The 11759-nt window shown below is 39.7% G+C and overlaps 1 protein-coding gene across 1 annotated transcript in view; it reads right to left on the reverse strand.

Annotated features, from left to right (window-relative positions):
* Nucleotides 1–11065, reverse strand: part of man1a1 (mannosidase, alpha, class 1A, member 1) — a 468823-nt gene extending 457758 nt beyond the window's left edge. Inside the window, exon 1 of the mRNA XM_060850868.1 lies at nucleotides 10245–11065. Coding sequence (XP_060706851.1) covers nucleotides 10245–10763 — 519 coding nt within the window. The 5' untranslated portion in view covers nucleotides 10764–11065. The remainder of the gene's footprint in view (nucleotides 1–10244) is intronic.
* Nucleotides 11066–11759: the final 694 nt, after the last annotated feature.

Genomic DNA, 11759 nt, shown 5'->3' on the forward strand with positions numbered 1-11759 from the left:
ATGACACAGTGATGCTCCTGTTGAACTGAGGCAGCAGTAACATTAATAACTGGAATGGGGTTGCTGCCAATTCATCAATTTGTGCATCATGTTTTCAGTCACAATATCTTTATAAAGGAGCCCACTAGTGGCAAAGATGATCTGAAAAGGAAGCAAAGCCAGTATTCAAATCTCACTGCAAAGACCAGTGGGTCAAAATATTAACCAATTCAAATCACATGAAGACCCACAGCAGAAACTTCAGTAGACGTCGTCTGGAATCAAGAGACAACAGCCAACACACTTTTTCAGTGTATCAAAACCCAAACAACTAAATTCATGACTCATTAGTACATGATAAAAACAAACCAAACAGTATCTGCTAACGTAACTTGTTTATGCACTTTAAAACAAACAAATTTGTAATGTGCATAAGATGGGGGTTGGGAGGGGGGTTTCAAAGCATATTCTATTTTATTAACTTCAATGTATTTAGAAGGCAGGAAATAATTCCAAAATGAATAGTTACCAAACAGCTTAAAGTTAACTGATGAGTAATTGCATGGACACACAAACCCAGAAAAAAAATGTTGCCCTCAAGGGGTAGAGTGCATGATCACTGTTATCACCAGATCAGGTGATCTTGCGTATTAAGACCATGATTTAATTAAACACACAGCTTCCGTATTTGTTTGGTCATTAACACAAACAAAATGGTCCGAGGCAGACAGACCTAATTAAAAAACTAAACAAGAGTGAATGCCTGCTAGGTAACACTAACTGTTCATTATGGAGACCAAAATAAGGAGTTATTTTATAACCGAATACCAAAACTTGACAAACATCAATATCATTAGTCACTGCTACAAATATTTTATTCAGCTATCATGCCTAAACCAAGATTACCTTCTAGTAAATGGAGAAGATATTAATTTTGATTTCATTTAATTGGTGACTTTTTATAAATAAAGACGTGCTTTTTTTTTTAAGAATTATATCGCAATGACATTCTTTTTTTTCTCATTTAAAATGATCAAATCTAGCATTTTTTTCACTTGCTTGAGAAGAGATGGGCGAGATAGTAAACAAATACCGTGTGCCAGTATTTACAATGGAGAAGAATACGGAAGCTAGTGAACTTGGACACTTTTCAAGACATTACTATTTATTTCCCCAAATTAGAGAAGGAGGTGCTGGAAGTCTTAAAACACACAAAGGCAGATAAATCACTGGGACCTGATTAGGTGTATCCAAGAACTTTGTGGGAAGCTAGGGAAGAGATGGCTAGGCCCCTTGCTGAGATATTTGTAGCATCAACAACATTGGGTGAGGTGCAGAAAGACTGAAAGTCAGCTAATTTGGTGCCATTATTTAAGAAAGGTATTAAGGAAAAGCCAAGGGTCTTCAGATTAATGAGCGTGATGTAAGTGGTGGGTAAGTTGTTGGAGGGGGTTCTAAGGGACAGTATTTTTACATGCATTTAGAAAGGCAAGGGCTAATCAGGGAAAGTCAACATGGTTTTGTGCATGCAAATCATGTCTCACTAACTTGACTGAGCTTTTCTGAAGAGGTGACAAAGAAGATTGATGAAGGAGCGCAGTAGATGTTATCTATATGGACCTCAGCAAAGTATTTGATTAGGTTCCACATAGCAGACTGATTAGCAAAGTTAAATTATAAGGAGTCCAGGGAGAAGCTAACCAATTGGATACAAACTTTTCTTGAAGGTTGGAGAGAGGCTGGTGGTGCAGTGTTGTTTTTCAGACTGGAGGCCTGAGCCAGCATTGTGCCACAAAGATCGGTGCTGGGTCCGCTGCTTTTTGTCATTTATATAAATAATCTAGATGTGAAGATAGGAGAATGGTTGGTCAGTCTGCAAATGACACGAAAAACTATTTCTGTGCTGTATAACTCCATGACTCTAAAATCCAAAGGTATGATGGAAAATGCAGTAAAGTCCATATTATTCCTGCACCAGAACAAGTCTGCTAGGGTTTTTTCCAATTGCAAAACTCATTACAAAACAATCCAATGTTCATATGACATTATCGACTATTAACACTATTTTAATCTGAAACCTGCAACTAGCAGAAAGGCCTAATCTGATGATGATCAGGGCGTGCCACGGGAACTACTCTGTTCAAAATAAATATTCTAAAAGATGATAATACCTTAACAGAAGTATGTTTGGAAACTTATACAAACAATAGATTTCCTGCAACTTTAAAATAAAAGCTACTCGTTATCTGCATCTCAGACAAAATAAGTGATCAACTTAGCTCAGCAGTTGTTGACTTCACAGACGAAGACTAATTATTGAACATAAACCTGCAATGACCTAATACAAGTAATTATTGCTTAGTTTAATACAAAAAAACCCAGAAATACAGGATTTTTTTTGTTTCCTTAGCAATAGTTGTAGAGTTCAATTTGTACTGTGCATTAACCTGTACAAAAGCATAAAAGTCACTGCCTCAGAAATGTCAGTCCTCGCTTAACAATCAACCAACTGAAGGCCATTACTTTTGACAAGGAGCTATGATTCAGTGATCGAGTTCTTCAGGTGGCATTTCTGGCCTAGAAAAGGACAAAGTACCTAAAACTGTGCTTTCTGATTTAAGCAACATTCATTTTTGATTTTAACATTACACAGCACAACTTAAACTCAATTATATTGCTATGGAAACTCCAGGTCCAAGGAGTCACCAACTTCTCTGATAGGGATTGCAATGACAAGGAAGCTGTAATCTTCAAATTATTACATTAAATTACTTTGAGTGAACACAGGCCAAAAGGAACAAAAGTTGGCCAAACAGCCCATCAGGGCTGCTCCACCATTCAATAAGATCATAACTGATCTGATTTTAACCTCAATCTACATTCCTGCACATCCCCAGTAATTTTTCATCCTCTTGATAATCAAGAATCTTTCCACTTCTACCTTAAAAATATTCAAAGATTCTACATCCACTGTCTTTTGCGGAAGGGAATGTCAAAGACTCTCAACCCCCAGAACTCACAAGGCTTCAGATTTCCCCACTCAATGTCAATGACCCCTAACAGGATCATAACAGGAGATGGCAGAATTATTTGAATGTTTTGCAGTTCAGAGTCATTACAGTACAGAAGGAGACCATTCAGCTTTCTGTAGATCCAGTCAGAACCATTTCCTGGTTACTCCCATAACCCTGCAAGCTTATTACCATGAGTGTCCATTGAATTTCCTTTAGAAGGTTACATACAGCTGTTAGAACATTAGTTCAGCCACTTATGGAATACTGTGTTCAATTCTGATCTCCCTGCTGTAGGAAATACTTTGTGAAATTTGAAAGGATTCAGAAAAGATTTATAAGGATGTTTTCAGGATTAGAGGGTTTGAGCTATAGGTAGAGGCTGAATAGACTAGGGTCATTTTCCCTGGAGCATTAGATGCTAAGGGGTGACCTTAGAGAGGTTTATAAAATCATTGGGAGCATAGATAGGGTGAATAGCCAAGATCTTCACCCTAGGGTAAGGGAGTCCAAAACTAGAGGGCATAGGCTTAAGGTGAGAGATGAAAGATTTAAAAAGGGACCTAAGGGGCAACTTTAACATGCAGGGGGTGGAGTGTGTATGGAATGAGCTGCCAGAGGAAGGGGTGGAGGCTGGTACAATTACAACATTTAAAAGGCATATGGAGGAGTACATGAATAGAAAGGGTTTAGAGGGATATCCAAATGCTGGCAAGTGGGACTAGATTAATTTAGGACATCTGGTCGCATGAATGAGCTGTTTCCATGCAGTATTTCTCTATGACTCAAAGTGGATGAATTCTGGTTGCTGTAACACCACTAGACTGAGCCCTGTAGAACTATCAAACAGCCACCACAAAAGGAAGCACTAACTGCTGAGACTAGTCTCAGTCCACAGAGCACATCCCCTCTCTGAGCTGCTCTGTACTGCTAACTGATGTTTCAGCGAATGCATGATCAAATTATCCAGCTATGGACATCAATCAGTTTCCCAGGATGGGTGCCAGTGAAAGGAAAGGACAGGAGTAGGGGGGAAAATGAGAGAGAGGGGGAGAGACAGCAAGGGAGAGCGTGAGAGAAAAATCAATAATACTCAAAAACTTTGTGCTGTAACAATCAACTTGATTATAAAAGCAGTTACATATATTGTAAATCTGCAGGATAAACAAAAACTACTGGATCACATCATGATAAAGGTCACACATAAGGCTTGTGGATTATAAGTATCAATATAAAAATATTGGGCTGAGTGGTCTGTTACTTTTTGGATGTAAATATTAATTGAAAAATTGAAAGGTACACTATTTCAAAGACAGGGTCATGTTAAGGTGTAATGAAACCCAACTTAATCCTCACACACCCTAATGTTGATTACTGTTGAAGAAAGAATGTCTCTTCAATCAAACATAAAAAAAACTGCCATCATTGGCATTACCTTTCCAGTTAATACACCAAAACCCTTGCTGCAGAACAAAAGGAAACAGTACCTCCCAAAAGAGGAAATGTTCCAAAGCAAACATTGAGTTCCTGATCAAGTAAAAGCAGTACACTCGCCTTCAAAACAAAACGCAACATAAACCTCAAATAAAGATGATATTGCTGTTGTGGTTGAAATTACAGATAATTGATTTTCACTTTGAAGGTTTTGTCTATTTCAACCCTCCAGTTATAAAAACAAATTGACAAAATTAAAAACATGGTGCAAATCACAATTTTTACAGCCTTTCTGGCAATAAAACAGCCCTGAGCAATGTACAGAAACTGTCACTGTTACCAAGTATAAAACAAGTTAATGGAGGTACCCAAAAGCACAGTTAGATAGATAAAGTTAGTGGATACTTTTGAAGGATATAGCAATGTAACGATGGTTAAAGACAGTGATAGAATTTCAAGGGTTTAAGGCTGAAAATTCCACTACCAGTCACGATACAGAGATAAAGTGCAGGGGTGCAAATTTGAGGCAGCAGCAGGAAAGTATTTTTGAAGTGAACCTGCTGGTGAGCAGAAAACCACAGGACAACCACCACTATGGAGTGGTCTTGTGCTCATCTTTAAATAAGATTTAAGAATTATCATTGTTTTCAAATGCCTGTATAGCCTCATCTCCCTCACTAACTCTACCCTTCTCCAGTCCTGTAACCTTCCAAGATATCTGTACTCTAATTCTAACCTCTTGTGCATCTCCAATTTATGTGGTCCATAACTGACATCCATGTCTCCATTTGTGTTGAACTTAAGGTATGGAATGCCTTCCCTACACCTTTATGCCTTACATTACTCCTTTAAGACATTCCTCAAACTACTTTGGTCAAACTGTCCTGCTCCTCGGATGCTGCCTGACTTGCTGTGCTTTTCCAGCACCATTCTAATCAAGACTCTGATCTCCAGCATCTGCAGTCCTCACTTTCACATACTTTGGTCAAACTACTGGTGATCAGATCCATTACCTTCTGACAGAATTTAATTACATCTTTTGCTTTATAAAGCTGTATGAAGCATCTTGGGACATTTACTTTCACTAAAGGCACAATCTGTTATACAAGTCATTGTTATTACAGACTGAAAAATTAAGAATAAACTGAAGTTTCTTTAGAATGCAACTGAGGAAAGACAGACAGACACAGCCTGGACCCTGCTGTAATAAATAGTAGGTATACTCTCAAGATGAAAACAAATGTTCTTAACAATGAACATGGACTTTGGGCGTAATGCAAAGAGCCACCTTCAGTGGTCACTGTGCTCGTCCACTGTCAGGTTCTGTCCAACTAAGCAGCCCAGCACAAGTTACAAAAAAAAAAGCAACGATAAACAAAGTTTCTGGGCTACTTGTTATAGTTTGGGCTCTCTCACAGCTGGTTTCATTTTTGTTCAAAGCAAAACCAGTTTCAATTATTAGGCCAGGCGTTCTATCAATTGTAACCCAAGAAAGGCCTAAACAATCTCTAATAACACGACACGTCATCAATGACCAAGTATAGTGCACATCACACTTGCCCATTGACTTTCAACAATATATATCATACTGTGAGACAACTGCATTCAAGCTAAAAAATACTAAATTTATGAACATCAGAATACCAAGATACAAGACACAGTCAGAGAATAAAAGAACAACTTTGAACTTGCAGAAGATCTAAACTGCTTCAAAAGGAAATACAAGGCAGTCAAAATTCCTGTAATTCTTTTCTGCAGCTTCTAACTGATTTGTTGATGATTATTTGGGGAAATGATCTCATACGCAGCCAACTAGCCCACTTCACATGATTGAAGCTAAATGCAATCAGCAAGTGGAGACCACAAGGCTGTTTCCCCATTATGGCAGTCTTTAGGACGTTAAATCAGGCTCAGTCTTTTAGCATTGCACAATTCAAACGTAAATTATATTCACTTAGACATCTGCTAAGATGGCACCACATTGGGTATAGAGGAGGCTGGTATGCAAATAGAAGTTCTTTGCGCAGGTGACTAGCCAAATGCAAACATTAGCGAAACCAGTAAATTTAGAGGTTGCTAAAACTTCACCCATTGTAAACAGCTTTAATCAACAGCCTCTGTAGAACCATTGTAAAAATAACTGCTACCTGCTTGATTTGACATCTGATTGCAATGGAAATCATAACGATTGACTGACATAAGCTGCAATTGACATTAAAAAAAAAGACTGGTGCTCTTCAAATGACTAAGATTTTGTTTAACTTCGGTTCATAAGAACTTCAGATTGATCTTGAAAATCAATCTGCAATCCTTTTCTTAGTAAGTGCCCCTAGAGATACTGCTGGCTGAAACCAATTTTCAAAACTTTTGTTGTAATTAAGCAAAGTTATTAAAATGCGAGATGCAGAAATGATCTTTCACAGGACAATTGCTCTGTACCAATCTTGAAGAAAGAAATAGCAAACTATAAACATGGGATTAGACAGAATTCACAATGGAACTTCAGGACATCCTTCCAGTAAGCAAAGCAGCAGCTTTGGGGTTTATGTATATAACTTGCAGTAAATTCTCAGCAGGTCAGGCAACATGTGTGAAGTCAGGTTTAGGCCTCATTTTCACCAGGAAGGACAGCTTTTCCACTGTGGCAAAAACGATGGAATTTGTCAGGAATTGTAAGCTCAGCCTCCCAACGCACTCACTTTCGAGGAATGGAATGTGATTCATTTGTATATAGCACTCAGAGGCAGCTGACTATTTGAATGATGAAGGGCTTATGCCTGAAATATCGATTCTCCCACTCTTCGGATTCTGTTTGGCATGCTGTGCTTTTCCAGGGCCACACGCTTGACTCTGATCTCCAGCATCTGCAATCCTCACTTTCTGAGAGTTAAACGGCCAGTTGGCATAAGAGCTACAAAGGGCCATGGGGATGATTGTAGATACATGGGACAAAGAGACCCATTGGAGATTGGCATGAGATGTCATCAGACGTATGAAGGCCAAGTGATGAGTGCAAGGTCATAGTCTGGCAAGGATAGGGCAATAAGAATGAGGGCGTGAGATAAGGAGAGGTGTTTTCTGCTTTAATCCTTGATATTTTAGCGTTGAACACCGTGCCCAAATCCCAGGCAAGCTTTCCATCTTTGCCACTTTGAGAACCTGCCACTTCTTTAGCTTTCTAAAAGGTAGTTTTTCCCCCCCCAACAACTCCCAATCCAGCTTGCCGCACAAGATCAGAAATACAAGCAGCCATTTTTAACAGGCAGGTTTGTGGAACCAGAATTGCTCTTCCTATGTAATCCCAATTCAATGAAGAAAATCAAGACAAGATTTAACATTTCAAGTCAATGAAATTCCAGAGTCCTAATGAAAGGCCAATCTATTTCATTCTCCACTGACATCACTTGGTCTGCAAAGTATTTCTTAAAATTGTGGTTTTATTCCAGATTATTTCCAGCATGCACAGTATTTTGCTAAATACTGATTGCTTTGGGATAAGAAAGGGACATGCTCTCAGAGGATGACACCAAACGTGAACGACACAGGAAAAGCAGTGAAGAAGCAATATCAAATGGAGGTAAGAGAAAGTGAGGGACAGGGCTCTGCAGCCATTACCAGATTGTCTGGATGAAGTTTTAAGGAGTGAGACAGACAGTGATGGGTTGACAGGGATCAGTGATTAGGCCAAAAAGAAAATTACAACTTGTTCTACTGTATTGTCAGTTAATTCAATGGCTGGTTTGCAATCTAAAGGGATGGCAAGAGTGAGGGTTTGATTACTGCACTGAAAGACTCCTTTATACCTCCCTCACCCCCACCTGACACAAGATAACCCCAAGGTTAAACCACCACCACAGAAGCTAACAGTCTGGCAAGACTATGGTGACTTTATTTACTTTTATTATTATCACTAACACCAAAAGGAAGTCTACTTGTGAGGTACAAAACTTATCTTTTTAAACATAACATTTCATCTGGCTGTTTTACACTTCTAAGTGAAGAATATCTTGGTTCCCAGTTACCTCAAGTTGCCGATCTTCAATGGCAAGCTAAATCAGTTAAAAAATCATACAACACCAGGTTATAGTCCATCAGGTTTAATTGGAAGCACTAGCTTTCGGAGCGGCGCTGATGAAGGAGCTAGTGTGCTTCCAATTAAACCTGTTGGACTATAACCTGGTGTTGTGTGATCTTTAACTTTGCACACCCCAGTCCAACACCGGCATCTCCAAATCAAGCTAATCAGTGACCACCACATCAAGCCCAACCCATTCCTCAAGTTAGAGGTGTACATTTAGGTAGGGTTCAGGAAACAACAAATGGGAACTGGGACTCTAACCATTCCTCAGTTTTAGAAAAAGATTATTGACTGGAAAACGTTTGAGTTGGTTTTGCGTTTGAGGAGCAAAAAAAAAAGTGTTCTTTGGTAACCTTGAGAAAAAAAAATCAACACACAAAATTAGTGGAAACCCCCTGAAAATCGGGTGGGAAGTCAAGAACCTCTCTCCGTTTACTGCAGTGATATTAGCATACAAGATAAACAGCCAATCACATTGACGTATCCCTTTAGACAATAAACCAGGAAGTAAACAGCACTTGATACCTCAACGTTTGATTGAAATGTTCAAGTATTGAAATAAATGATTCAATTTAAAAAAAGACGTAATGGAAACAAAAAAAAAGTGGGTTTTGTTTTCATGAAGAAATTTGGTAATCCACAAATATAAAAGTTAGCTTTCCAGATCAGTGAGAGCATTAAAAAGTCATTATGAACAAAGAACCTCGAATTTTAAAAACCATCACACTTCATTCAACAGGATCTAACTTTTTTAAAATAGTTATAACAGCTTAAAAATGGAATGTTGTGCTATGTCACAGATTTTCCCATGTTTGCAGTCTCAGGGCCCTCAATAGTGCACCCTCTGGAGGAGGCAGAATCACTGACCACAACATTTGGATTTACACTTTTGTCCACATGCAGACTCCAAGTTGTTTTAGAGGAATAATGACTGCTAAAGTACGGAGGCCGAATGCTGAAGTTAATTGTTTCCCTCACCACAGTTGCTGCCAAACCCGAGTACTTCCAACAATTTATATTTTTTTTAATTCAGATTTCCAACATTTGCCACATTTTACAATCGTATCCCCTCTTTTCAGTACTGAGTCCAATTTAACATAACGGAGTTGGACCAGACACAAACTATGCAGCTCATGACTGAATTTAAAAGTCAAGAAAAACAAAACTATATATAAACTAAAATGTTGCATGGCTGGGGGGAAAATATTGCATGCATTTTCCATTTTAATTTGATTTCAAGGAGAAACTGATCTGTGACAAGAATTATTCCAATCAACTTTAAGTCCAACGTAATGAACACTTTCAATGTTAATTTATACGTGATCTGAAGTACTGGCTTTAAATAAGCTCTTGCTGCAGTAATTTCCTTATCGTGACATTTAAGGCGCTATATTGAAGCAATTTGTGGTTGATATTTTTGAATTTCTGCACATTAATAGTTTTAACGTCTATGTAATACTGAACTACTGTTTTCCTTCTATCCATGTATCCGATGGACATTCCAGTGTTCCTGTGATAGCTTGTAACTTGAGACTTGCATCGGGATCAGTAGTTCCCAGGTGGATAGCTAAGGTGCACGCAGCTGGAGAAAGAAGATCGCTGAAGACACCCGAGAGAGACTGACAGCAAGGAAAACAGAATGAAGTTCACAAAAACCCCGCGAAGACCTACAGCCCTTTCAAAAAACAGAAAAAAGCGTGGCAAGGAAACCAATAATTCAGTGATTTGGAAACATCCCGTACCTCTTTTATCTTCGCTTGTTTTTCGCGTATTTCAGGGTCGTTAGGTTCATGCCCTGTTGCACCCACAGGTTTACGGAAGACGACATTAGGCAGTCGCGGGGTTTTATCCCCCTTATTCACGGAACCCTGTGCAACTTTTTCCTTCTGCTCTTTGATGTCCCGTTTAATTTCCTCGGGCAGTTTCTGGAGGGTATCCTTTGCTTCACGAAGCGCCTTCTCGTGGTCCTCACGAATCCTGTTCAACTTGTCAGCCTCGAACTCTCTGCTGTCCAGTTTCGGTCCGCTTCCTGAAACCGAAGCCGGCTGGGTGTGGAAAAACACCCCGCTGAGCAGTTTGGAGGAATCCGGTAAAAAGAAGATAGCACCGAAACACAGAGTGATGAAGCCACTGAAAACTAAGAGCAGCAGGAATTTCTCAGTCAGTCGAAAAGCGGGCCGGTTGATTAATGCCGAGCTGTTGTTCACCGACTTCCGACTTGTACCAGGAGTAGTAAAGGGCAGAAGAGTTGTTGCTGGCATTTCTGATTCTTGGGTTTTTTTGTTGTTGTTACTGTTTGATGTAAACCAGTAAATAGAGAAACTACTCAACACTTCCCAATGTCTGAGACTTTTGTCAGTAGCTGGAAATTGCCATGTGGAAGCTTGTCGTCTCGGACGTGAGGAAGTGCTGTTGTGTTACCGAAAGCTGAGCTGAAGAAAGGACTATTACAATGCATCACCTGTCAATCGGATAACACGTCTGCACAAGAACCAGGAGCTGCACAAAACTGCAGCTTAGACCAAACCCACGCCGAGCCCGGAGCGCGAGCGGAAGCCCGCCCCCTTCCTCCGCGATCCGGGAGGGACATTGGCCTCGGCCTATCGCACATCCCAGGTTCACGTTCCAACCCGACCTGATGGACAGAAGGCTCGACCAACGGACATGCTCCACGGACATTGGGCAGGGAGAAATGGGCGGGGCCTCCGCCTCACGTTGTTCCCTCCTCCCGGGGCGGTGATGTTGCCAGTCTGAAGACCGTCACATGATGTCGTTACAAGACCAGGAAATAAAGTTAATTGTTCAAAGCCTTTTACTTCCGTGAATGTGGAGCTGTGTGTGTTCTTTTTGCAGTTAGTGTAGTATCAGTAATTAATTAATTATATGTATACAGTATCCTTTACGTTCCATTCAAATCCAGCTCTCTGGATTTTAATTATTTCGACACACCCAGCGTTTTTCTCAATTTCAACCTGTCAGTATTTTACTTTTCTGATGATGCTGAGCACATACACTTGGTTGTTTGTAATACTTCTTATGTGTCTTTCTTGCAGTTGGGATATTTGTTTATGATTAATTACGCTGGTCTGTTTGAAACATCTAAGGAAGTGTGACACTGAGAATGGAATTAGACCACCAGCAAACAAATGATAACGAACAGTATGAAAGATTATTAGCTACAGCCGTCCCCTCATCGGACGTCTGCAACATAGAAAATGATGTTTGTCGGAATCATTCGTCAAAACTGATAGTTTAGC

The sequence above is a fragment of the Hemiscyllium ocellatum genome, chromosome 3, assembly GCF_020745735.1.
Source record: "Hemiscyllium ocellatum isolate sHemOce1 chromosome 3, sHemOce1.pat.X.cur, whole genome shotgun sequence".
NCBI lineage: Eukaryota > Metazoa > Chordata > Chondrichthyes > Orectolobiformes > Hemiscylliidae > Hemiscyllium > Hemiscyllium ocellatum.